Source organism: Dromiciops gliroides, chromosome 3 (assembly GCF_019393635.1).
Source record: "Dromiciops gliroides isolate mDroGli1 chromosome 3, mDroGli1.pri, whole genome shotgun sequence".
Taxonomy (NCBI): Eukaryota; Metazoa; Chordata; class Mammalia; order Microbiotheria; family Microbiotheriidae; genus Dromiciops; species Dromiciops gliroides.
Genome location: NC_057863.1, coordinates 585,589,553 through 585,611,787, shown reverse-complemented (window position 1 = coordinate 585,611,787; position 22,235 = coordinate 585,589,553). Strand labels below are relative to the sequence as shown.

At 50.0% G+C, this 22,235-nt stretch overlaps 1 protein-coding gene across 8 annotated transcripts; it reads left to right on the top strand.

Moving 5' to 3' along the window:
- The first annotated feature begins 957 nt into the window (after positions 1–957).
- Positions 958–21,999, top strand: APBB1 (amyloid beta precursor protein binding family B member 1). 8 transcript variants are annotated; one of them, XM_043996538.1, is made up of 15 exons: positions 959–1,157; positions 7,242–7,992; positions 12,899–13,074; positions 13,567–13,623; positions 13,736–13,821; positions 14,057–14,117; positions 14,359–14,508; positions 14,867–14,994; positions 15,125–15,130; positions 15,407–15,521; positions 15,742–15,826; positions 16,305–16,388; positions 19,031–19,146; positions 20,974–21,150; positions 21,315–21,999. In XM_043996538.1, exons 2-15 carry the CDS (start codon positions 7,260–7,262, stop codon positions 21,480–21,482), a joined length of 2,142 nt encoding a protein of 713 aa, XP_043852473.1. In that variant the 5' UTR covers positions 959–1,157; positions 7,242–7,259; the 3' UTR covers positions 21,483–21,999. The 8 variants fall into 8 exon arrangements, with proteins under 8 accessions (XP_043852474.1, XP_043852473.1, XP_043852478.1 ...); XM_043996543.1 differs by lacking the exons at positions 959–1,157; positions 7,242–7,992 and adding exons at positions 10,798–10,867; positions 11,755–11,767; XM_043996541.1 differs by lacking the exons at positions 959–1,157; positions 7,242–7,992 and adding exons at positions 11,280–11,422; positions 11,755–11,767.
- The last annotated feature ends 236 nt before the right edge of the window (positions 22,000–22,235 follow it).

The following is a 22,235-nucleotide window of genomic DNA, read 5'->3' as shown; positions in this document are numbered from 1 at the left end:
AGTACATGAGTTCAAATCTGGCCTCAGACACTTGACACTTACTAGCTGCGTGACCCTGGGCAAGTCACTTAACCCCCATTGCCCTATAAAAACAAAACAACCCCCCCCCAAAAAAAAAACCCCACAAACAAGTTTTGCTATGTCTGAGGTCTCAAGTGTGACACACTGGGTTCTAAGGCATTAGGATCTCAAAGCCTGAGTGTTGGAGGGATAAGATTCTGGTGTTAGGGTATAGGATTTGGAAGAATATGGTGTTGAAAGATCAGGGTTTGGGGGAAGGAGGGCTCAGATAGTAAGAGCTATGGATTCCAGGATAATAGGAAGTGAAGACTGTGGAGAGAGCTGAGAGAAGGGCTTAGTGGTTGGGATAAAAAGGGTGATTAGGAACTCAAGTGTGGGGGATAAGGGGTGAGGTCCCTGGTGATAGGGGTTACAGAATGTAGAATATAATGGGGAGATACAGCAAGTGTCTTGGGATGTATGATAGGGTCCTGTGTGGGGAATGAAAGGCATGGACTGAAAGCCTAGATATGAGGAGATGGGAATTCAGATTTTAGGGGTATAGAACCTTAAGTATTGGGATGTGGAGAACTGGATGTTGGGGAGGTGTCTGGATGTGGGGACACAAGTTCACAACTGTTGGGGAATAGTGCACAGATGTTGGGTTATAGAGATCTGGATGCTGGGGGTAAGGATTGTCAAGGAGTGGGGGGGACAGAATTACAGGTTTAGGGGACTGGAGCCCAAATGTTAGGGGACAGATTCCTGGATGTGGGGGAATGGAAGATCCAAGGGATCCAGGAGGTAGGACCCCTGGCTGGTTTCATCGTCCTTGTCCCAATCCTCCAGCCCGAGCCCCTGCAGGGGACGATCCATACACTCGCGCACGGCCCAAAATGGCGTCGCGGAACACCCCCTCCCCCCTCCAGGCGCGCCCCCGCGGGTCTAGGCGCGGTCCCGCTTCGGGCACGCGCGCTCCTGCGCTGGGGGATGTTGTGATGGAGAAGCGGCCGCTGAGCCCGACCCAGAGTCAGATCTCCAGCCCCGCTGCTGCCGCCGCCGCCACCGCCTCTGCCTAGAGCCTCCCCGAAGCCCGAGTCCGAACCTGAACCCGAATATTCCGAGCGCCCGCAGCCCCGGGGCCCCTCGCACTGCAGGTACAGGGCTGGGGGCTCTGCCCTCCCCATCCCCCTCCACCGCCCTCCCCATCCCCCCGCTTCTGCACCGCCCTCCCCTTCCCTCACCCTATCATAGGCCCTCCCCATTCCTGTGCCCCCAACCCCTTTTATACTGCAACCTCCCCTTCCCCCCAAATCACAGAGACTTAGATGATCTCTACGGTTGCTTCCAGCTAAAAGTATTACGATTGCCCTCCATCTCCTCCCAGGACTGATAGCCACCCCTTCCCATTTCTTCTCCATCTCTCCTGTTTTCCCTACTCCGCTCTACCCCACCCACAGCCTTCGACATCCATCCACCTTGGCCTGCCCTGCTAGATGCACAGCCCTCCGCTTTCCAGTCTAATTTCTGTTTGCGTTCCCTTCCCCCACTCCCCTCCTTGGGGATCTGCCCTTCCTCCAAGGCTCGAACTAGCCTCCCATCCTCGGCCCACCCTTTTTGTCCCTTTAATATACTGTCTCCCCAGGCCCCACTACTCAACACTCCTCCCACCTCCTTTTTCCTGAATCTTAGCTTGAAGGTGGTGAAAGCCAGAGGAAGGTGATAGAAGAAGGAGGTATGAGAAGGGAGAGGGGATGGTTGGTGAGGGGAGGGGGAGATAGATAATGAGGAAGGTGGAAAGGAAGGAGACCGCTGGAGTGAAGGGAAGAAACGTCAGGGGAAGAAAGGATGGGGATTGAGGACAGTTCAGAAGGAGAGGTAAGGGGAGAGGAGACAGAGTAAGGTGAGGTAGGAGGAGGTCAGAGGCAAGTGGCGCTCATAAGGAGAGGTCAGGAGGAGAAGGGGTGTGTGTGTGTGTGTGTGTGTGTGTGTGTGTGTGTGTGTGTGTACACATAGGTACGGACATGAAATTTGCTATCCTGGGTCAGACCCATGAATGTATTGTCTAAATTTTGTTGACCTTTTGGGGGTGTAGCAGGACACTGGGCCTGCATCCTCAGGGATCCATCTTGGGTTGTGACATGTATCTGAGGCCTTCAGATAATTTCTATATTTTGAATAGAGCTCATTTAATCCTAAATATGTTTCCTATTTTAAAACTCAGTTGCCACCCTTTTACCCTCTTGATCAGATCTGTAAGACCCATAAATATAGTCTGTTTGTGCATACCTGGCTTTCCAATAATCAGGAGAGTTTGATGTCATCAGGAAACTTGGAGTTTCACTATGCCCTCCTTCATGATCCTAAAATCATTAGGATTATAATCTCATTTCAGTCCTAGAAGAAATTTCCAAGCAGTCCTACTCTTTGTATTCCCCAGTACCTTGCACGTAGAAGGCACTTAATAGATTGAATGAATGAATAAATGAATGAATGATGAAGAGTTCATTCAGACACACCTGCTTATCTCTACCTTGACCCTACCTTGTTTCTTGTCTTTAAAAGTAGTTCTCTATCCTTAACTAATTTGGCTTCTTAGTTTTCTGACCTTTTTATTATTAATAGAACCTTGTTAAAGTTGAGGAGAGACTTGATTTAGCCTTTTTATTTCTCGACTCAGTGACCCCTCTTCCCACACTCATTGTCTTCCTCTGGGCCATTTTGTCAATTCCCTTCTTCCCTTCCCTTTATCTGCCTATGAGAATGGTGGTGGTGGTGGGGAAGGATAAGTTTTTTTTGTGTCTAGATGTCTTCATAGTTCTTTCAGGTCCAGGTAACCCAAGTCACTCTTACTCTTGTTCCTTTCAGATCCATCTCTTTCTTTGTCTTTTCATTTCCTTACCCCATCATGGACTTCTCATCAGGGATAGAAATAAATGAAGATACCTTCATTCAACCAATATTGGGTGTTCCCAAATTCTTAGTACGGTTTCAAGCTTTAATAGCAATTAATTAATAACTGGATTTATTGCGTTCTTACTAAGTGCTAAGCTTTGTATAGGAATAGAAAGAAGATCAGAGGCTGTAGGTGCCCTGATGACAGGGATGTTAGTAAGAAAATACCTTTAAGTTATTATTGAAATGGAAAATTAGGGGGAAAGTCATCTTATCTGATATTTATATCTCCTCAGGCCCTAGATCAATGTTCTGGATTTGGAGAATTAAATTAAGTTGAGATATGGTCCTGGCCCCCAAGGTTCCCATACTTCCTGTTGGAGAAACCACATAAGAAGATCTAGTATAAGGGGCAACTAGATGACAAAGTGGATAAAGCACCAGCTGTGCATTCAGGAGGACCTGAATTCAAATCTGACCTCAGACACTTGACACTTACTAGTTGTGTGACCCTGGGCAAGTCACTTAACCCTCATTGCCCTGCAAAAAAAGAAGAGCAAGTATAATGGAAGGCACTGGATTTGGACTTGGGAATCCTAGGTTCAGATCCTGACTCTGACAGTTCCTTGACCCTGAACAAATTACTTCCCTCTCTAGGCCTCACATTTCTCATCTGTAAAATGGAGTAGTTGTACTATGTGGTCTCTAAGATCCCTTCCATCACTATCCTAGATCCTTGAGCTTCTGATCTTAAGTGTCAAATAAATGCAATAGACAGTATTTAGAGAAGAGAGAGGGGTTTAGGGTAGGTTGGGGTTAGATAGAGATGACTTCGTTGGCTGGTGATGGTTAAATAGGATTAAGGTAAGTAGAAAAGAAGGGTGTAAGAATGGCATTCTAGACTAGGGAGAAATGCATCCCTAGCCAAAGGTAGGGAAGTGGCTAGGGTAGTGAAGAAACTCCTCTGGTTGGAGTGGTATGGAATGGGGAGGTGTTATCTTAGTAAATATTGGGAGAAAAAAACCCAAAAGGGTAGACTAGGGGAAGATGAAGGAGGGGCTTTGAATGCTAGGTTAAGGAGTTTGGACTTCATCTTGTCTATGGTATTTACCAAAAGTTTTTGAGCTAAAGTGTAACATGATGAAAGTAGGTACCCATTTTCGGAAAATCAGAATATTGGCCTTTCAGTAGAAAAGATTGGAGAGAGGGAGGGACAGAAAGTGGAGACTTTTATAAAAGGTGCTTGCAAAATGATATATGAGGTAAGAGTTGATGAGGATTTAGACTAGGCTTGTAGGGATGGAGAAGAGGGGGCAGAGATGTTAGGACCGTGGACTTTCAGACCTCAAGGGACTTTAGTAATCTTCTAACTTGACTCCCTCATTTTGCAGGTGAGAAAAATGAGACCCAGAGAGGTTAAGTAATTTCTCCAAGGTCATATAGATCAAAAGGGGCATAGCTAGGATTCAGACCTAGGTCTTCTTACTCCAAACCCAGAGCTCTTTCCATTACCAAATGATAGCCTTCCTAAGAAAGAAGCATTCAGAAGACTGTGTACCTGATTGGATGCGAAGGCCATGGGTGGAGCCAGATTACACACAGGCCCATATCAGTCCCACAAATTTCTTTGGAAGCAGTCCTGACTACCCCAGCTCACACTGATTTCTCCTCTAAATTCCTATAGCACTTATTCTCTTTATTTGTTTTTGTTTTTTGAGGGGCAGTGAGGGTTAAGTGACTTGTCCAGGTCCACACAGCTAGTAAATGTAGAGTGTCTAAGGCTGGTGCTTTATCCACTGCACCACTTAGCTGCCCCCATACTTATTCTCTTGAAGGGATGGCTCAGGTGACTTGTAACAGTCCCTCCCAACCCTCTTAAATAATTTTTCTCCAGATACATAGTGCCCTGTGTTGCTATTTCTCATTTCATATGTATGTCAGAAGATGTAACTATCCACTGTCTTGCTTCTTGAAATCAGAAACCTTGTACATCCCCAGCCCTAGATTCAGGGTTCTGCCCAGGTTAAGTGATTAGTAAGTATCTGATGTTGATTCTAGGGAGTTAGACAGACAAATACAGACTAATAGATGGGTAAGGGCTAGAAATAGATGAGGGGGATGGGGGCGGCTAGATAGCACAGTGGATAAAGCACCGGCCCTGGATTCAGGAATACCTGAGTTCAAATCCGGCCTCAGACACTTGACACTTACTAGCTGTGTGACCCTGGGCAAGTCACTTAACCCCCATTGCCCCGCAAAATAAATAAATAAATAAATAAATAAATAGATGAGGGGAGAAAGCTCTTAGGTCCACAAGGAAGAGAGGAAGAGGCTGGAGGAGAAGAAACATTTAGTGTAGAGGAGAGGGAGGAGGAGAAGGTGAAAGGAAGTAGAGGACTAGGAATTGAGGTGAAGACTAGGGGGCTAAGGGCAGCTAGGTGGCTCAGTAGATAGGGCCTGGAGTCAGGAAGACTTATCTTCCTGAGTTAAAATCTAGCCTCAGACACTTAACTAGCTGTGTGACCTTCGGCAAGTCACTTAACCCTGTTTGCCCTCAGTTCCTCATCTGTAAAATGAGCTGCAGAAGGAAATAGCAAACCACTCCAGTATCTTTGCCGAGAAAATCCCAAAGGGTCCTGAAGAGTTGGACATGACTGAAACAATTGAACAACAGCAACAATAACAACAACCTGGGGGACTGAGATGGTATGGGGTGCCATAGTCAGGCAAGACTGAATGTAGAAATGCCCTGCTCAGTGCTGGAGTTGGGGGATACCTACCTACCACATTCCCTAAAATGTACATCCAAGTTTTCATGCCTATTCACCTCTGCTCCACCCCTAGCACCATCCCTTGTACATTGAGTTCAGGCTGGTCAAGGGCTGAGGTCTGATTGTGAAGGGTTTGTTAGCAACCCAGGCTGTGACACAGAGAGGTCATTGTGTGGGTGCTCAGCTGCCCGAAGCTGTGGGTAGGGGATGTGGGGGAGGGGTGACGCTTCTTCAGAGAAGAATCTGGATCTTAAGAAGGAAATCACCGTGCTGGTCTCTGAGCTGTGGCCTTCCAAAGAGAGCAGCAGCAGGTGTGGAGGTTGGGAACCCATCTCAAGGTGGGTTGGTCCAGTGACTCCATACCAAAAGGAAGGTAGAGGTGAATGAAGGCCCCTGGAGAGAGGAGACTAGACCTTCAAAGAGATGAAGAGAGGGGGATGAAGACTATTATAACCTTCCCCTCAGCCCTCATAGGTACCCTCTTCCTTTTATACTCGATGGGCTCCTATGGACAGGTCGCCACCTTTAATCTACTGCAGCACTTTGGTGAGGCCCAGAGAAACCCAAAGTCCGATGTGGAAGGGTGGGGGAGGAGCTTCCTCGTCATCATTCTCACTATCATCTTCATGCCCATTTCTAGAATGCTTTGAGGGTGACAGAGTTTTTCCTCATGGAAGCCAGTAAAGTGGCCACTGAGTCTTGTGCCCACTTAATGGAAAAAAGTAGAAGCTCAAAACATAGAAGTTCTGAGCTTCTCAGAACCATTCAGCCAGCTGATGAGATGCAAAATGGTGTGGCTGCGAGTAAGCCGGGCCTGCTGTTAGGAAAGAGGAAGTGTGGTATATTGGAAGTAGGGCTGGCTCTGGAACGAGAGGACTTGGATTCAAATCCACATTCTGTGACCTAGTTCCTTCGCAATCCTGAACAGATTATTGATCTCTTGAACTCAGTTTCATCCATAAAAGGAGGAGGAGGGTTGGACTTAGTGATCTCTAAGGTCCTTTCCAGCTCTTCATCTATGTTCTGTGATCAAGACTGGGTTCAAGTCTCAGCCCCCAAATTAGTTCTGTGACATTGAGAAAGTTATTTAATCTCTTGGAGCTTCAGTTTTCTCCTTTAATTTTATAGGCCTATTTGGGGGCATAATATTATAATTTTATAGGCTTGGGGCAGCTAGGTGGCACAGTGGATAGAGCACTGGCCCTGGAGTCAGGAGTACCTGAGTTCAAATCTGGCCTCAGACACAACACTTACTAGCTGTGTGACCCTGGGCAAGTCACTTAACCCCAATTGCCTCAATTAAAAAAAATAATAATAATTTTATAGGCTCATTTTAGGACATAATACTTGTACTATTTACTATTACTTCCTAAATAGGTTTGTTGTTAGGAAGGTGTTATGGAAATAAATATTACAGTGCAGTGTAAGTGCTAGTTGTTTTTGTTATTATTATTAATGGCAGTATCAGAGCCAGGATTCAACCTCAAACATGTCCTGACTTTAAGCCCATGTTATTTCTACTCTGTTCCAGTGTACCTCAGTTAATGATGATCTTCCTCCCCATCTCTTTGCCAGGAGGACCTATCGTGGGCCATGTCTGCATCGTTGAGCCCGCAGCCTGATGTGGTGAATGACAACAGCCGTGTGGGCCCAGTGCTGAGTCTGGCGCTGCCCCTACAGGCTGCCCATAACCAGCTCCTGAACGCCAAGCTACAAAGTGTGGCGGCAGCACCCAAGGGCCTTCGAAGTGCCATGGGAGAGGGTGGTGGGGCTGAATCAGGCCCAGCCAATGCCAAGTGGGTGAAAGAGGGTCAGAACCAGCTACGACGGGCAGCCACGGCCCACCAGGACCAGAATCGGAACATGACCCTGGGTGGAGAGCCAGCACCTACTGTGGCCGCCAGCGCCAAAGGCTTACTGCATCTCTATTCAGAATTAGAGATCTCTGCCCGAAATGCTGCCAACTGTGGGCACTTAGGTTCTGGCCTCCTCATTGATCTCGGCCCACCTGAGCACCAGGCCCTGCCCTGTAGCCAAGAGGAAGAGGAAGGAGAAGAGAAGGCAGCTGGGGAAGAGGAGGAAGAAGAAGAAGAAGAGGAGGAGGAGGAAGAAGAAGAGGACTTGTCCTCCCCGCCTGGGCCTTGTGAGCCTCTGGAATGCAGTGAGGGTAACCCTGCTCACCGGACCCAACCAGATGGTCCTCGGGATCACAGCAAGAGTGCTAGTCTCCTGTTTGGCATGAGGAACAGTGCAGCAAGTGATGAAGACTCAAGCTGGGCCACCCTATCACAAGGCAGTCCCTCCTATGGCTCCCCAGAGGAAACAGGTATTTCCTTGGCATGAGAGGGGGCAGGGCAAAGAGGATCTAAGGAAGAGTGGCTAAGCAGAGATGGCAGGAGAGGTGGTCAACTACGAGTACTACCTCCTTTGGCCTTATCCAGGCTCCCCCCTGGGCTGGGTTCATTCACTCCCCAAGGTGGCCAAAACTAAAATGAATTCAAGGAGGAAAAGGCACTGAGGAAAGCTTGGGATGGAGGGGGTGCATCCCTACTCTTTGGGGTTTTTTTATTTAAAATTTTTTATTTAAAAAATTTTTTTGTTTGGGCAATGAGGGTTAAGTGACTTGCCCAAGGTCACAACATCCCTACTCTTTGGAAGTCAGTATCAGGGAGAGGCATAGTGCAAAGTGGCTTGGAGTCAGGAAATAATGGTAGTGATAAATAGGTACTTTTTTGAATAGAGAATTATAAGCATCAGGATACCCAGGAACCATCTTTTAATATTCATATAAGTGGTTCATAAGGAAAGCCCACTGACATCTCCAGATTTGCAAAAGACACTTCTTTAGGTTGATAAGATGCCAAGCCAGTGGGGGTACCTAGAAGTAGATTTGCCAAGACTCTGGAAATGGAGAGAAAAGTGGCAGCTATATTTGAATGTTGGGAGAATACAAAGAAACATATTTCAATATGAATTACCCAGGCCAATAGTCAGCCAGCCAGTCCACAAGCCTTCAGCTCACTAGCTTATGAGCCAGGTACAATGATAAGTTCTGGGGATAGAAAGAAAGGTTCAAGCAACTCCTGCCCGCAAGAAGCTTATGTTCTAGTGGGAGGGCCAATCAGTCATCATAAGCTACTTAGACAACTACCTGAGGGTAGCCTATGGTTTAGTTTTGTACAACAAGGTGCTAAATTGTATAGCTGTGGCCATAAATGTCCAGAAATAGCAGAGATCGCTGTGGCCCATGTTGGTCAAGAAAGGCCTCTTGAGGGGCAGCTAGGTAGGTGGTGCAGTGGATAAAGCACCGGCCCTGGATTCAGGAGGACCTGAGTTCAAATCTGGCCTCAGATGCTTGACACTGATTAGCTGTGTGACCCTGGGAAAGTCACTTAACTCTCATTGCCCTGAAAAAAAAAAGAAAGAAGGAAAGGAAGGAAGGAAGGAAGGAAGGAAGGAAGGAAGGAAGGAAGGAAGGAAGGAAGGAAGGAAGGAAGGAAGGAAGGAAGGAAGGAAGGAAGGAAAGAAGGAAGGAAGAAAAAAAAAGGCCTCAAGCAAAGTGGCTCATGAGCTGGATCCAAGAAGACATATAAGAAGACAGATAATAATAATAGTAGTGGTAGTGATAGCTAACATTTATATAGTGCTTACTATGTGCCAGGCACTGTGCTAAACACTTGTAATTATTATCTCCATTAATCCTCACAGCAAACCTGAGAGGTAGGTGCTATTATTATCCTCATTTTACAGATGAGGAAATTGAGGCAAACAGAGGTTAAGTGATACCCAGGGTCACACAGCTACAGTCTGTGGCTGGATTTGAACTCAGATCTTACTAACTCTAGGCCCAGTGCACTATCACTGAACCACTGTGCCACCTAGTTGCCTTACATAAAGAAAAATGGAAGAAAAGGAATCCAGACAGGAGGAACAGCATGGCTAATGGTGCAGAGATAGAAGATAGGCATCCTATATTGTTGAGTTACTGAGAAAGACAGTGAGAAGACATCCCTTACTGTAGGGTCTTGGCTGGGTAGTTTTGTGAAGTGAAACTGGAGAGATATACGTGAAAAAAAAAAGCCCGAGGGACACGTTTACCCGTGTTCCCCAAAGACATGGGCCCAGCGTCTTGCTTCAGCCAAAACAAAACAAAGCACGGCCCAGGAGATGAGACATTGTGAGGGAGGAGATTATCTTTTCATACAAATGCTCCTCTTGTCTCTGCCAAAAGTGTGCCTGTCTCGGGACATAATTCAAGGGTGAAGAAATGGGACTGAGAAGGTAGGGTTGGGCAGCTCCGAAGATGGAGATGGCTGAGGAGACTCAGCTGAAGCCTAGAAATCAGAAAGTCTTTGTTTGGGAAGGTGGGGAGAGGGGGGATATGGATGTGGTCCCAAATCCTGGAGATTGTAGCCCTGCTGCCCTTCTCTCAAAAAGATGTATAAAAGGACATCTTCCTTCATATCTCTGGGACTCATCTTCCTGAAAGAGAGCACTGGCCACTGGCAGGCAATACAGGCTCCAGAAAAGGGGGGGGGGCTAGTAGGTTCCTTTTGGGGTCTGTCAATGAACATTGGGAATAAAGGGAGGATGAGTCTGACCAATGATCTTTCTTGGCTGCTTAAGAATGGGAGAAGGCTTCCTGAGCTGCCTTCAGCTTTCACTGATCTCCCTTAGGGGTAGTAGACAGTTGTCCCTTCCCCAGCAGTGGGACTTGAGCTCAGGGTCTTGGCTCTCCCCTTCCTCCTTGTCTCCATCCCGTCTCCAACCTGGCTCTGTATGCCCATTGGACAGGTATATCCCTCTTCTCCCCAGTCAGAAGGCTGTTCCAGGAGATATGGAAGAGCACAAAGATGTCTGTGTGCCCACTCTAAGAGTAAAGGAACCCTAGCTCCCCACCCGTAAGCCCTAGATCTCATGTCTCCCTCCTTGGTATTGTAGGGGAGAACAAGGTTTGGTGATTCTCCAAGCCTTGCTCACCTCCTTCCCTCCTTGGGCACACAACACTGCGGTTGCCTAGGAGCCCTGGCTCAGCTCTGGGACCCTGCATGCCCCTCAGCAGTGACTCTCTTGCCTCTGTACCTGCCAGGATTCCCGGTTTCCCCAGCAACTAGAGCTTACGTCACTGGTCTGGGTGTGCCCAGTTGGTCCTGGGGCTCCTGTTGCTGGGGAAACGCGGCAGCCCATCTGGGCTCTGGCAGGTAAGTGTGAGAGGTAAGGTGCCTTTGGGGCGGCCTCTCCAGATGAGGGGTGCATGACCCCCTGTTCCTCGTGGCTTGAACCTTCATGACAGGCAATGCTTATACTCTAGCCCCCTCCCTTTCCCTCTTCCAACCCCTAGGGTAAGCTATGAAGTATTGGGAGGAGGGAGGGTGTCTCCTGGCCCAAGTGGAAATCTCCATAGTTAATGGGAGCCAGGGGGTCCCCTGAGACCTCAAAGGCCATGTCTCATTGCATGCTGGGAGCTGTAGTTTCTGCAGGGCTCTGAATGGGGTGGGGGGTGGGGAGATGGTTTAGGGTATCCTGTCTCCTTGGCCAGGATTTGGGTGTGTGTGGGGAGCTGTGAATGCTTGACGCAGGGAAATGATGGAAATAGCTCAGGCTAGGGATGGGGAGGGGGGATTCTGGGTGGAGGTGTGAGCCGGGAAGGGCCAGAACCGCATCATAGTGAAGGCAGGGTCCCCATTGCTGCCAGCTAGGCTGCCCCTCCAGCACCGAGAGTTAACCTCTGCCATAGCAGCCTCCAGCCCCTAGGGGTGAGTCGGGGTGGGGAGGGGTGGGGAGGGGGGAGGTGTGCTGGGTTCCTCCTCCTCTTGGCTTAGAGGGGAGGAAGAAGCCTGGCAGATGGCTCTGCCCTGGTGGGGAGAGGAAAAGGGAGCTGGAGTGGGAGAAGGAGGGAGAGGGGGAGGGGGAGGGGAGCAGCTGTTCTCCGGAGCCCAGGACCAGCACGTAGCACTGTGCTGAAGCCCAGCAGAGCAAAGGAGGAGGACAGTGGGGGCCTCAGGCTGCAGCCAGGGCCTGAGGGTGGGAGGGGCCCCAGCCAAGCAGCATGTTCTCTCAAGACTTCTTCCTGGCCATCATCCTACAGGACAGCAGTCCAGGTGAGGGCTAGGCTTGGGCCTGGGAGAACTCGTAGGCAGATAGCCCACAGACCGATAGTCTAGGGAGCTGGGGGTGGGGCTGGGGGCCAAAAGCATCACTTACCTCATGACATCTGGGTCAGAGGGAATCAAAGGGCATCTGCAGTATGTGGATGTGCATGTATGGGATCTGTGTTTGGGAGCAGTGTACACGTATGGCATACCTGTGCACTGATGGCTATTATGGGAGGATTGCTTGGTGTGTGGTGTCTTTAGACCCTGTGGATGGTGTGTGCACAGTGGGGATGAGAGGCATTTGTAATATGTGGGGGGTATGGGATATATACACTCTATAAGGTTTGACGGGTATGTGTTCATGTGTGTAGGGGGGAGGTATTTGCACAATGCCCATTGAAATGAGTGTGCACAGCATGTGTGATGTCTTTGGTATATTTATGTGGAGAGTATTATTGGGTATGTGATGTATGTACCAGTAGATATTTGTGTACACATGTGGGGCATGTGTATGTATTGTATATGTAGAAAGAGATTCAGGAGAGGCACTCCTGGATTCTATGGGGTGCACGGCTCCCTGGCTACTTCCTGCCCTGTACCTGGGCCCATTCTTTTTTTTTTCTTTTAACATGATTCATTATTAATATGTAGGATATGTGTGTCTGTCTGTGTGGTAAGCATGAATATATGTGAATGTACATGTGTGGTCTGTGTATGTGTTCATTATTGGAACCCTGGTGCCCATGCACACACTTATACACATGTGTCTACAGAATGGCCCCAGGTCTGGGAATATGACCTGGGCACTGTGGAGAGTGAGCAGTATAATCCCAGACTCTCTATGTACTGCTGCCTAATGCTCTTGGGAAGCCTGTTCACTTCCAGTCTCCCTGGATGCCAGTCTCCTGGGGTCAAGCTAGGCTGCCCAGCCTGACTCCACTCCCTAGCCCATCATTTGTAGCCATGGGCCCAACCCTTAAGCTATTACAGCCCAGACTGGTGTGCCCCCTGAACACAGAGAGAGCAGCTGTGAAGTCTAGGATGAGAATGGATAGGACCACCCTGGCAAGAGGTGGGAGGGTGGCAGTTATCCTGGCTGCGGAAGGGTAACCTCGTAATCAGCACATCTCCTGGCAGACTCCTTCTGGAACCGGAATTCATTCGAGACGGATTCAGACCTGCCTTCCGGATGGATGAGGGTCCAGGACACCTCAGGAACCTATTATTGGCACATCCCAACTGGAACCACCCAGTGGGAGCCCCCTGGCAGGGCCCCCCCCTCACAAGGGAGCAGCCCCACTGAAGAGCCTCAGGTGAAGCATGGCCCCCTATTTAGAGCCATCTGCCAGTGTCCCGAGGGAAAGAGAAGAACAGCCCCTAATTCTGCTTGCCCACCCTCCCTCTCTGTAATAACTGGCATTTATATACATGCTTTAAGGTTTGCAGAGTTCTTTCCACACATTACCTCATTTGCACCTCCACAACCTGTAAGACAGGTGCAGTAGTTGTCATCCCAGTTTTACGGATGAAGAACTAGCAAGGTTATGTGACTTGTCCATGGTCACCTAACTGCTACTAAGTATCAGAGGCTGGATTTGAATCCAGGTCTTCCGAACTCCAGATCCAGTACTATCTACTCCCTCTATCTCTGGGTTAGAGGAGTCCCTAATCTGAGCAACTTTTATAACTCTCTTTGGGCCTAGTTGGGTGGCTAGGGGCTGGGCCTTAGAATACATATGCTGGGAGTAGGGTGTCAGGTTAGAGGCATTCACTATACCCCAGCCCTCCATACCTTCTTCCCTCAGCTCACCTGGACTGGTTTTGGCCATGGGGAGACCTTTGAAGATGGCGAGTTCTGGAAGGTAAGTGAGAAGACCCTGCTTGTGGATAGAGCAAGAGGCCCTCAGACAACGGGCAGGGAATCCTGGGAGTAAAAGGAGTCACATTGGCCCCTTCCCTATCACTTCTTCTTAGGATGTGGCCAGTGAGGAGCCCCCCACGGAGCCGGAAAGGAAGGACTCTGAAGATGGGGCCCTGCCCTTCCAAGCTCTGAACATTGGGTGAGGGGAGGAAAGGGGAAGGCATTGGGGACTTGAGAGGAGGGGGATAACTCACTGAAGATGAAGTATGGGGCTTGGGACCCAGGTAGGGCTGGGCCCTTCTGGTGCTGCTGGGGCGAAACCCTGGGCCCAGCTGAGTCCTACTTGGGACTAGCAGAGTGGGGCTGTGTCCAGGGAGAGGGATGGGCGGGCTGGCTTCTGTCACAGACAGCTGATTCTCTGCCCTCCTCCCTAGCACTGACTCGCCCCAAGAGCAGGAGAAGTTACCCCTTGTGAACACCAACCTGGGGGCCAAGGTTTGTTGGCTGGGGGTGATCCCACATGACCAGAGAGAATGGGGAGAAGTCCTTGGGATGCGGGTGGCTGGAGGCTGGGACCCCTACATTGGCCCCAGCCAGGGCCCTCTTGGTCCTCTACATAGTCCGTGGTAGATGAAGATCTGTGTCTGAGGGCTGCATTCTGCCCCATGCTCCACTGCCAGGGCTCCCACATACATGCACCTTACCCATGCTCCTCCCCCCACCCCCCCAATTGCAGTGCTTTGCCGTGCGCTCTCTGGGCTGGGTGGAGATGACTGAGGAGGAGCTAGCCCCTGGACGCAGCAGTGTGGCCGTCAACAACTGCATCCGCCAGCTCTCCTACCACAAACACAACCTGCATGACCCAGCCCAAGGAGGATGGGGAGAGGTGAGCAGGGGAGAAGTCTGCTCCTGAATCCACTAATGGGGGAAGCTGTGTATGAATGAGCCTGCACACTGGGCCTGGACCTGGGCCTGCAGGCTGGGGACTGATCTGGAGTCTGCCAGAGCCAGAGAAGCAGAACTATGGGCAACAAACCTTCCCCAGCTGCTGTCTCACCTCCACCAGGCCTGCTGTGACAGTTGTCTTGTGTACCAACCCCCCCCCCCCATCCAAGACAACTGTGGCAGGTGTTATGTCCTCTTTCCCCCAAGGCCTGCTCTGACAGGTGCCTGAGGCTGCTTCTCCTGCTCCTGTGGGGCCTGCTCTGACAGGTGCTCTGTGCTTCTCCCCACCCCCACCCCAGGGAAAGGACATGCTGCTGCAGCTGGAGGATGAGACGCTGAAGCTGGTGGAGCCCCATGGACAGACAGTGTTGCATTCACAGCCCATCATCAGCATCCGAGTGTGGGGCGTCGGGCGGGACAGTGGAAGGTGTGGGCTCAGGGGCTCCTTGTGGGGGGTAGAATGGGGTCTGCCTGGGGCAAGGGGCTCACCCAGCTACCAGGGCAGGGCCACTCTTCCCTAACCATGCTCTTTGTCTCACTTCTGCTGCCGGACCCAGAGAGAGGTAATGTGACCCCCTATGCCCTATGCCCTAGCCTGCTCCTAGGCCCCAGCAGTATCCACCAAGGTCTTAGCATTTTCTTGTCCCCCCCCCCATCCTGCCTGCTGTTCCTCTCCTTCTATCCCTTGTCTACAGCATGCCCATTACCCCTAGGCTAGGAGTTTATGCCCTCAGCCCCCAAGACACTGGGTTGCATAATCCTGCTCCACCAGCTCTTGCCCCACTGGAAATTTGGAATCTGGCAAAGTGGGGAGACACTGTGACCCACCTTCTCCACAGAGACTTTGCCTACGTGGCCCGGGACAAGCTGACCCAGATGCTCAAGTGCCACGTGTTTCGCTGTGAAGCACCTGCCAAGAACATAGCCACCAGTCTGCATGAGATCTGCTCTAAGGCATGCCCCCCTGCCCTGGTCCCTGCTCCCCAGAGAGGGCAGGGAGTGGTGGGGTGGGGTGGGGTGGGGTGGGGCCCTGCATGGGATATGGGTTCCCTGCAGAACTTGGCTCCTGCCATGGGACTCTCTGGGAGGCCACCTGTGGGATGAGGGATCATGGGCATTGTGGGACAGGTTCCTAGTGCCAAGGAGACCAGGTAACAAGGTTTCACTTCCGCAGATCATGGCTGAACGCCGAAGTGCCCGCTGCTTAGTGAATGGCCTGTCCTTGGATCACTCCAAACTGGTGGATGTTCCCTTCCAAGGTCAGGGCCTCCTCCTAACCCCAAACTCATCCAAGCAGGCAGATGGCCCCCTGTGTTGGGCTTCTTGGTGTGCAGAATCCTTGTTGGGTCACATGAGATACCCAGAGGAAGGAGGAGCCACCCCCCACGCCCCCTCTTGGGAGCTCCAGTTGTGATGGGGAAGACACAGAGCACCCATGTATTTTCTGTAGAAAACAGGTCAGACAGACACATGCTATACACAGCTGGCTCCAGCTGTGCACAAATCACTTGGGAAGATTGAGAATCAAAATCAACCAGTCATATCATTGAAGGGATTTGGATTTAGAGGGAGTGAAGCTGGAGGATGATCTGAGGAAGGCAGAGGATCAGGAGGTCTAGGCCCTAGGATTGTCAGCTGACATTTTGTCTCTGGGCTGGAAACTATCTCCTATCTGGTGGAGTGGGCTGGGAGCCAAAATTCACATGCCAGACCCATGCTTCCCTTCCCTTTCCCCAGTGGAGTTCCCGGCCCCGAAGAATGAGCTGGTACAGAAGTTCCAAGTCTATTACCTGGGGAACGTGCCCGTTGCTAAGCCAGTGGGTATGTATGTTGTCTGCCCCTAGCCCAGCTGCCCTCTCTTTCCCTGCAGAGAAGCCCTTGCTGGCCCTCACTACCCCACTCCCATCCACCGACCTGCACCTGTTCCTTAAGCAGGGGGAGATATTTTTTGACACCCTCTCATCTTCCTGACTGCCATTCTCTGGGTGCACAGAATGCAAGCCCCCTGCCCCAGGACCTCCCACCACCCACATTCAGCCATGATCCAGTGGAATGCTGCCCTGGCAGCATGATCTCTACAATTCTGCCATTATTCTCTCTCTCTGCCCTCCTTACTTGGGGGGGGGGGGCGGGGGGAGGAGCAGAGATCAAATCAGAAAGCTTTCTTTGTCTTCGGGCTGAACCTTGACATCAGGCCTGGGGAAGAAGTTTGGTCTGAGGAAGAGATTTAGAAATCAGGGGGCAGAATAGCGGTCATCCAGTCTGAGGGGCTGCATCCCTGGGATCCCAGAGGGCAGAACTAGAAGCAATGGGGTTTTGAACCTGGGAGAGTGGTGAGGTCGTGGGAGCAAGAAGAGACATTAGACACCATTTAGTCTAAACTCCTTTAATAGAGAAGGAAACTGAGGCACAGAGAGGTTAAGTGACTTGCCCACAGTCACTCAGGCCCAGACAGGAAGTGATTTCACTTTAGGATCTCCTAGGTTGTCAGCTCCTTAAGGGCAAGGATGCTGGTTTTCATCTTTGTGGCCCCCATGCTCAGGAGCCTGCACCTAGTAAGGAACCAGTAAATGTTAAGGTTGAATTGGCCAACATCACATAATGAGTTGTTTGCAGAGCCAATGTTGGGATCCAGATCCCCCAAATCCCAGGGTAGTGCCCCTCTCCACTATACCACAGCAGGGAGCTGCAGACCCCAGTCATGCCAGTGTGGTTCCTTCTACACTCACTGTCCTTGCTCTTTGCATCTGTATTATATTTTGTAAAGTGATGGTATATTGGACAAGGGATCTCTAAGAGGTAGGTGGCATGACGGATATATATTGCTGGGCTTGGATTCAAGAAGACCTGAGTTCAAATTCAACCTCATAAACTTTCTAGCTGTATGACCCCTCAACCTCTGTCTGCCTCAGTTTACTCAACTGTAAAATGAAGGTAATAATTGCATCTACCTTCCATGTTGTTGTCAGGATCAAATGAGATATGTGTAAAGCTCTTAGCACAGGACCTGGCCCATAGCTAGTGCTATATAAATGCTTTTCCCTCCCCACTGCTTTGTGATACAGTGGTTATGTTCTGGACTTGGGATCAGGAAAAGCTGAGTCACACAGCTAGCAAATGGTTTGAGTCAGGATTGGAACTCAGCTTTTCCTCCTGTGAACAAGAAAGAATATAAACTGTTGCTTCTGAATTCCCTTCCTATTACAAGTTTCTCTAGTTGTCAGTGCCTTCTCTTAGGTCACTTAGCAAGGCCCCAGCAGAGCTGGAGCAAAAACTCTCAGGCCTTGTGTTCTTATCTGGAAGGCAAGTAGATGGAAGCCATGCGCTGAGAGATGAGAGGAAGCCAGGACAGAGAATACTGGCCAAGAAGCAGATTTCCAGACTTGAGGGGCAATCACAGTGAGGGGACATGAGGGAGAGGAGGAGCCTGGGAAGGAGATAGGGGAGGTCATAGAGGAAAGATGACAGAATGATGATCTTGGAAGCCAAGGGAGGACAGCTTCAAGGTGATGACTGAAAGAGGCATCAGATATCAAAGGGCAACAGTGGGGTGGGTGGTGAGGCAGTGAGGATGGAGAAAAGACCCTGTGCTCTGGTAAGGAGTGTCTTGAGAAGGCAAGTCGTATGTGTCTGTCCCAGCATTAGTGTGTATGTACTGATGCAGCCTAGTGTGGAGGTCAATCAAGAATGCTGGATTTGGGATCAGGTAGACCTGACTTCAGATCTTGCTTCTGACACTCACTGGTATTGACCGGTGAGTGACCCTGGGTAGAGTCCTTCACTTCTTAGACCTCAGTGTCCTCATACATTACACCTGTAGTGCCTATCTCTCAAAGGCTAGCTGTGAAGATAATGGATGTAAAATGCTGTGCACAATTTAAAGCACTATATAAATTGGGATAGGAACTGGGCCTCTTACTGTTATAGGGAACTCTCTCTACCCAAGTAAGTTGGTCCCTTCTCTGCAATTTAGTCTTAAGTGTTTCCTAGAGCAGGGCTTCTTAAACTTTTTCCACTCGTGACCCCTTTTTGCCTGAGAAATTTTTACAGGACCCTGGCTATATAGGTATATAAAAATTTGGCAACAGTAAAAATAACCTTTTACTGTTGCCAGCTTTTTCTGTGACCCCCACATTCAATTACATAACTCCATAGGGGGGTCCCACAGTTTAAGAAGCTAGGGCCTAGAGCACTGAAAGGGCAAGTGATTTATCCAGGGTCACACAGACAGGATATATCAGAAGCAGGACCTGAACCCAGGGCTTCCTGGTTCTGAGACCAGCTCCCCACTGCCTCTGACTACATAGAATATAACTGATATATATTACACAAATATCAATTGTTATTATTGATAATGGTGGATATTGTCCTGGTGGTATGACACCTCACAGTGTGTGTGTGTGTGTGTGTGTGTGTGTGTGTGTGTGTGTGTGTGTGCGCTCTATCTTTCATTGGGTCTTCAGGTGTGGATGTGATTAATGGGGCCTTGGAGTCAGTTCTGGCCACTAGCAGCCGGGAGCAGTGGACCCCAAGTCATGTCAGCGTGGCTCCTGCTACCCTCACCATCCTCCACCAGCAGGTAAGGCCATGGCTGGGAGGAAGGAGGGAGATGGCTGATGATGCCTGACTGCTCTCATCTGCCGTAGGCTGATTGCCATGGAGGGAGGGGAGGGGAGATTGACTGGATGATGACTGTGGGCATTAGTCAGATTTTGACAATAGATGCTCCTAGCATCTCTCAATATGAAGAACATGCTGCACGCAGTAGGCATGGAGTGAATGTAGCTCAGTAATGGCCTTCTCCTATTTCCCTGTGAGATCACTGGGGCCACCTCACTCTCCCCAAATTTGAATCACAATATCATACCTATGAAAGGGAGCTCAAAGACCATCTGGTTCAATCCCTATTAGCATAATGAATCTTTTCATACCATCTTTAACAATGGTTATCTAGTCTCTGCTTGAGGATCTGTGAGGATAAGGGTGGAGAGGGAAATAAATACTTACTGAGCACCTACTATGTATTAAGACACTGAGCCAGGAAAGCAGTTTGCAAAGATTATCTTTTTTCTTTCTTTCTTTTTTTTGTGTGAGGCAATTGGGGTTAAGTGACTTGCCCAGGGTCACACAGCTAGTAAGTGTTAAGTGTCTGAGGCCGGATCTGAACTCAGGTCCTCCTGACTCCAGGGCCGGTGCTCTATCCACTGTGCCACCTAGCTGCCCCTAAAGATTATCTTTTTTAATCTTCACAAAAATCCCTGTTTTCTGAGATAGGTAGTTATTATCTCCATTTTACAGTTGAGGAAACTGAGGTAAACAGACCAAGTGACTTGCCATGGGCCATACATCTAAGAAGTGTTGGAAGTTGGATTTGAACTCAAATCTTCCTGACTGTAGACCCAGTGCTCTAACTAATGTGCCACCTCACTGCCTTCCTGAGAGGGAGCTTATTAGCACACCCAGTGCAGCCCCTTCTCTTGGACTGCTTGTCATATTAGCTGAAACCCTCTTCTTGCTCCGAGTTTTCCTGTCTGAGGCCAAGAAGAGCAGTGTCCTTTTTCTTCCACTACATGACAACCCTTCAGAACTTGAAAGATCAGTATCATGAGGCAGTATGGTGTAGTGGAAGGAGTCTTGGCTTTGGAGTCAGAAGACTTGAGTTCAGATCCTAAGTCTATCACTTACTCTTTGTTTAACCCATGTGGGTCTCAGGTTCCTCATCTGTAAAATAAGAGGACTGGATGAATGTCTTAAGTTAGTGATCTGTTTACTCCCCTCCCACCGCCCACTCTTCTCCAAACGAAACACCCTCAGATCTGTCAGTTGAGCCTAATATAACAAGAGGGAATCCTTTCACTAATCAAGTCATCTTCCTTGGACATGCTTGGGTTTGTCGGGCTCCTTCCTCAAATATAGTGTCCAGAATGGGGCACTGCCTCAGATGCTGTCTCACTAAGGCAGGGCATAGGGAGACCATCACTTCCCTTACGTGGGACACTATACTTCTATTGATGTCAACTGGGATTATATTCGCTTCTTTGATTGGCACGATTTGTTGCCGTACTGACCCCATAGTCCACTAAAACCTGTTTTTGGTGCTAAAAAAATACAATAATACAATGGGGGCCCTCTTATGCCTTCTAGAAGTTCTTAACTTTTTGTGTCATGGCCTCAGAATATTTTCAAATGCATAAAATGCATTAAATTGCCAAGGAAACCAATGATACTGAATAGAACTATCAAAATCATTTTTAAAACACCCCTTACATTCACAGCTCTCAGATTAAGAACCCCAACTTCAGAGAGAAGCGGTGACTGGGCCATTGAGCTCTATGATAGGGGTGTCTTGTCCTCTCCGGAGGTGGCACAGATCTGTAATAACTGCCCTTCCTAATTACCCTCCCAGACAGAGGCAGTTCTGGGAGAATGCAGGGTGCGGTTCCTGTCTTTCCTGGCGGTGGGTAGAGATGTCCACACTTTCGCCTTCATTATGGCTGCCGGCCCTTCCACTTTCTGCTGCCACATGTTCTGGTGTGAGCCCAATGCAGCCAGCCTCTCCGAGGCTGTACAGGCTGCCTGCATGGTAAGCCCGGGCCTGGGGAGAAGGGAAAGGGCCACCTGCTGAAACACAGTGGGAGGGAAGATGGGGCTTTCTGGGGAGCAAGGGTAGGGAATGGGGGTCCCTGAACCAAGCAGGCAGGCTGGAGCTGAACACCGCATCCCATCACCCACCTCCTTTCCCTCCAGCTTCGGTACCAGAAGTGCCTGGATGCCCGTCCCCAGGCCTCCAGCTCTTGTCTCCCAGCACCCCCTGCCGATTCGGTTGCTCGTCGCGTGGGCTGCACTGTCCGAAAGGGGGTCCAGTCTCTTCTGGGCACACTGAAACCTAAAAGGCTAGGAACCCATACACCCTGAACAGCCTCGCAGGGTCTGGATTGGGTCCAGACCATCCCCTAAACTGCCCTGGGGCCCTGGGGAACTCTTAAGATATGGGGTGGGGAGGGGCCCAGGGCAGCCTGTCAGGCCCTTCCTGATACTACTCTGGGCCAGGGCCATCTGGCACTGCTTCCCCCACCAGTGGCAGGGGCTCCCTGCCTTGGGGATGGGGAAGAAGGTGGGACTGCAGGCCCACAGGGAAGGAGGAGACTGAAGCATGAAGGTAGAACCAATGGGTCTCATGGCCAGACTCCACAACTGGACCCCTGTCCTGGGACACTGATGCTATCCCAGCCCACGGGTTCCTGTGTGTCTCTTTGCCACGTGCATCAGTCAGTCGAGGTAGAAAAGATAGGCCTTTGGCCTGGCTTTTCCTTTGCTGACTGGACCTGTGGCCCATGGGCAGTGAGGGTGGGAGTGGAACATCCCTCCTCCTGTTCTGTGGGCCCTGGCTATTTGTGTTCACTAATAAAGCCTGTCTGTGCGCCCATCTAGATGCCTGCCTCACTGTGGGTTCTGTCGCCTCTCTGCCCTGGAGCCACCCTGTCAGGAAGGGGAAAGTTGTCCCCCTAGGCTTGCTGCTGCTCCTGGCCACACACTACTCCCTTCCATCTTCCCTCTACCTTCAGTTGTTGAAGCAATCCTAGGCCTGCCATGATTTCCCCACAGACGGGAAGAACTAACCCTCCCATCGACGTTTCTGAGTGACCCCTTTGGTGCCCTTCGTGGTCC

Coding starts and splice junctions, on each gene's coding strand:
- APBB1 (XM_043996538.1), top strand. CDS start 7,260: ATGTCTGCATCGTTGAGCCCGCAGCCTGATGTGGTGAATGACAACAGC. Junction 13,075..13,566: donor GCCCCACTGAAGAGCCTCAG/GTGAAGCATGGC, acceptor TTCTTCCCTCAG/CTCACCTGGACTGGTTTTGG. Junction 19,147..20,973: donor TCACCATCCTCCACCAGCAG/GTAAGGCCATGG, acceptor TTACCCTCCCAG/ACAGAGGCAGTTCTGGGAGA.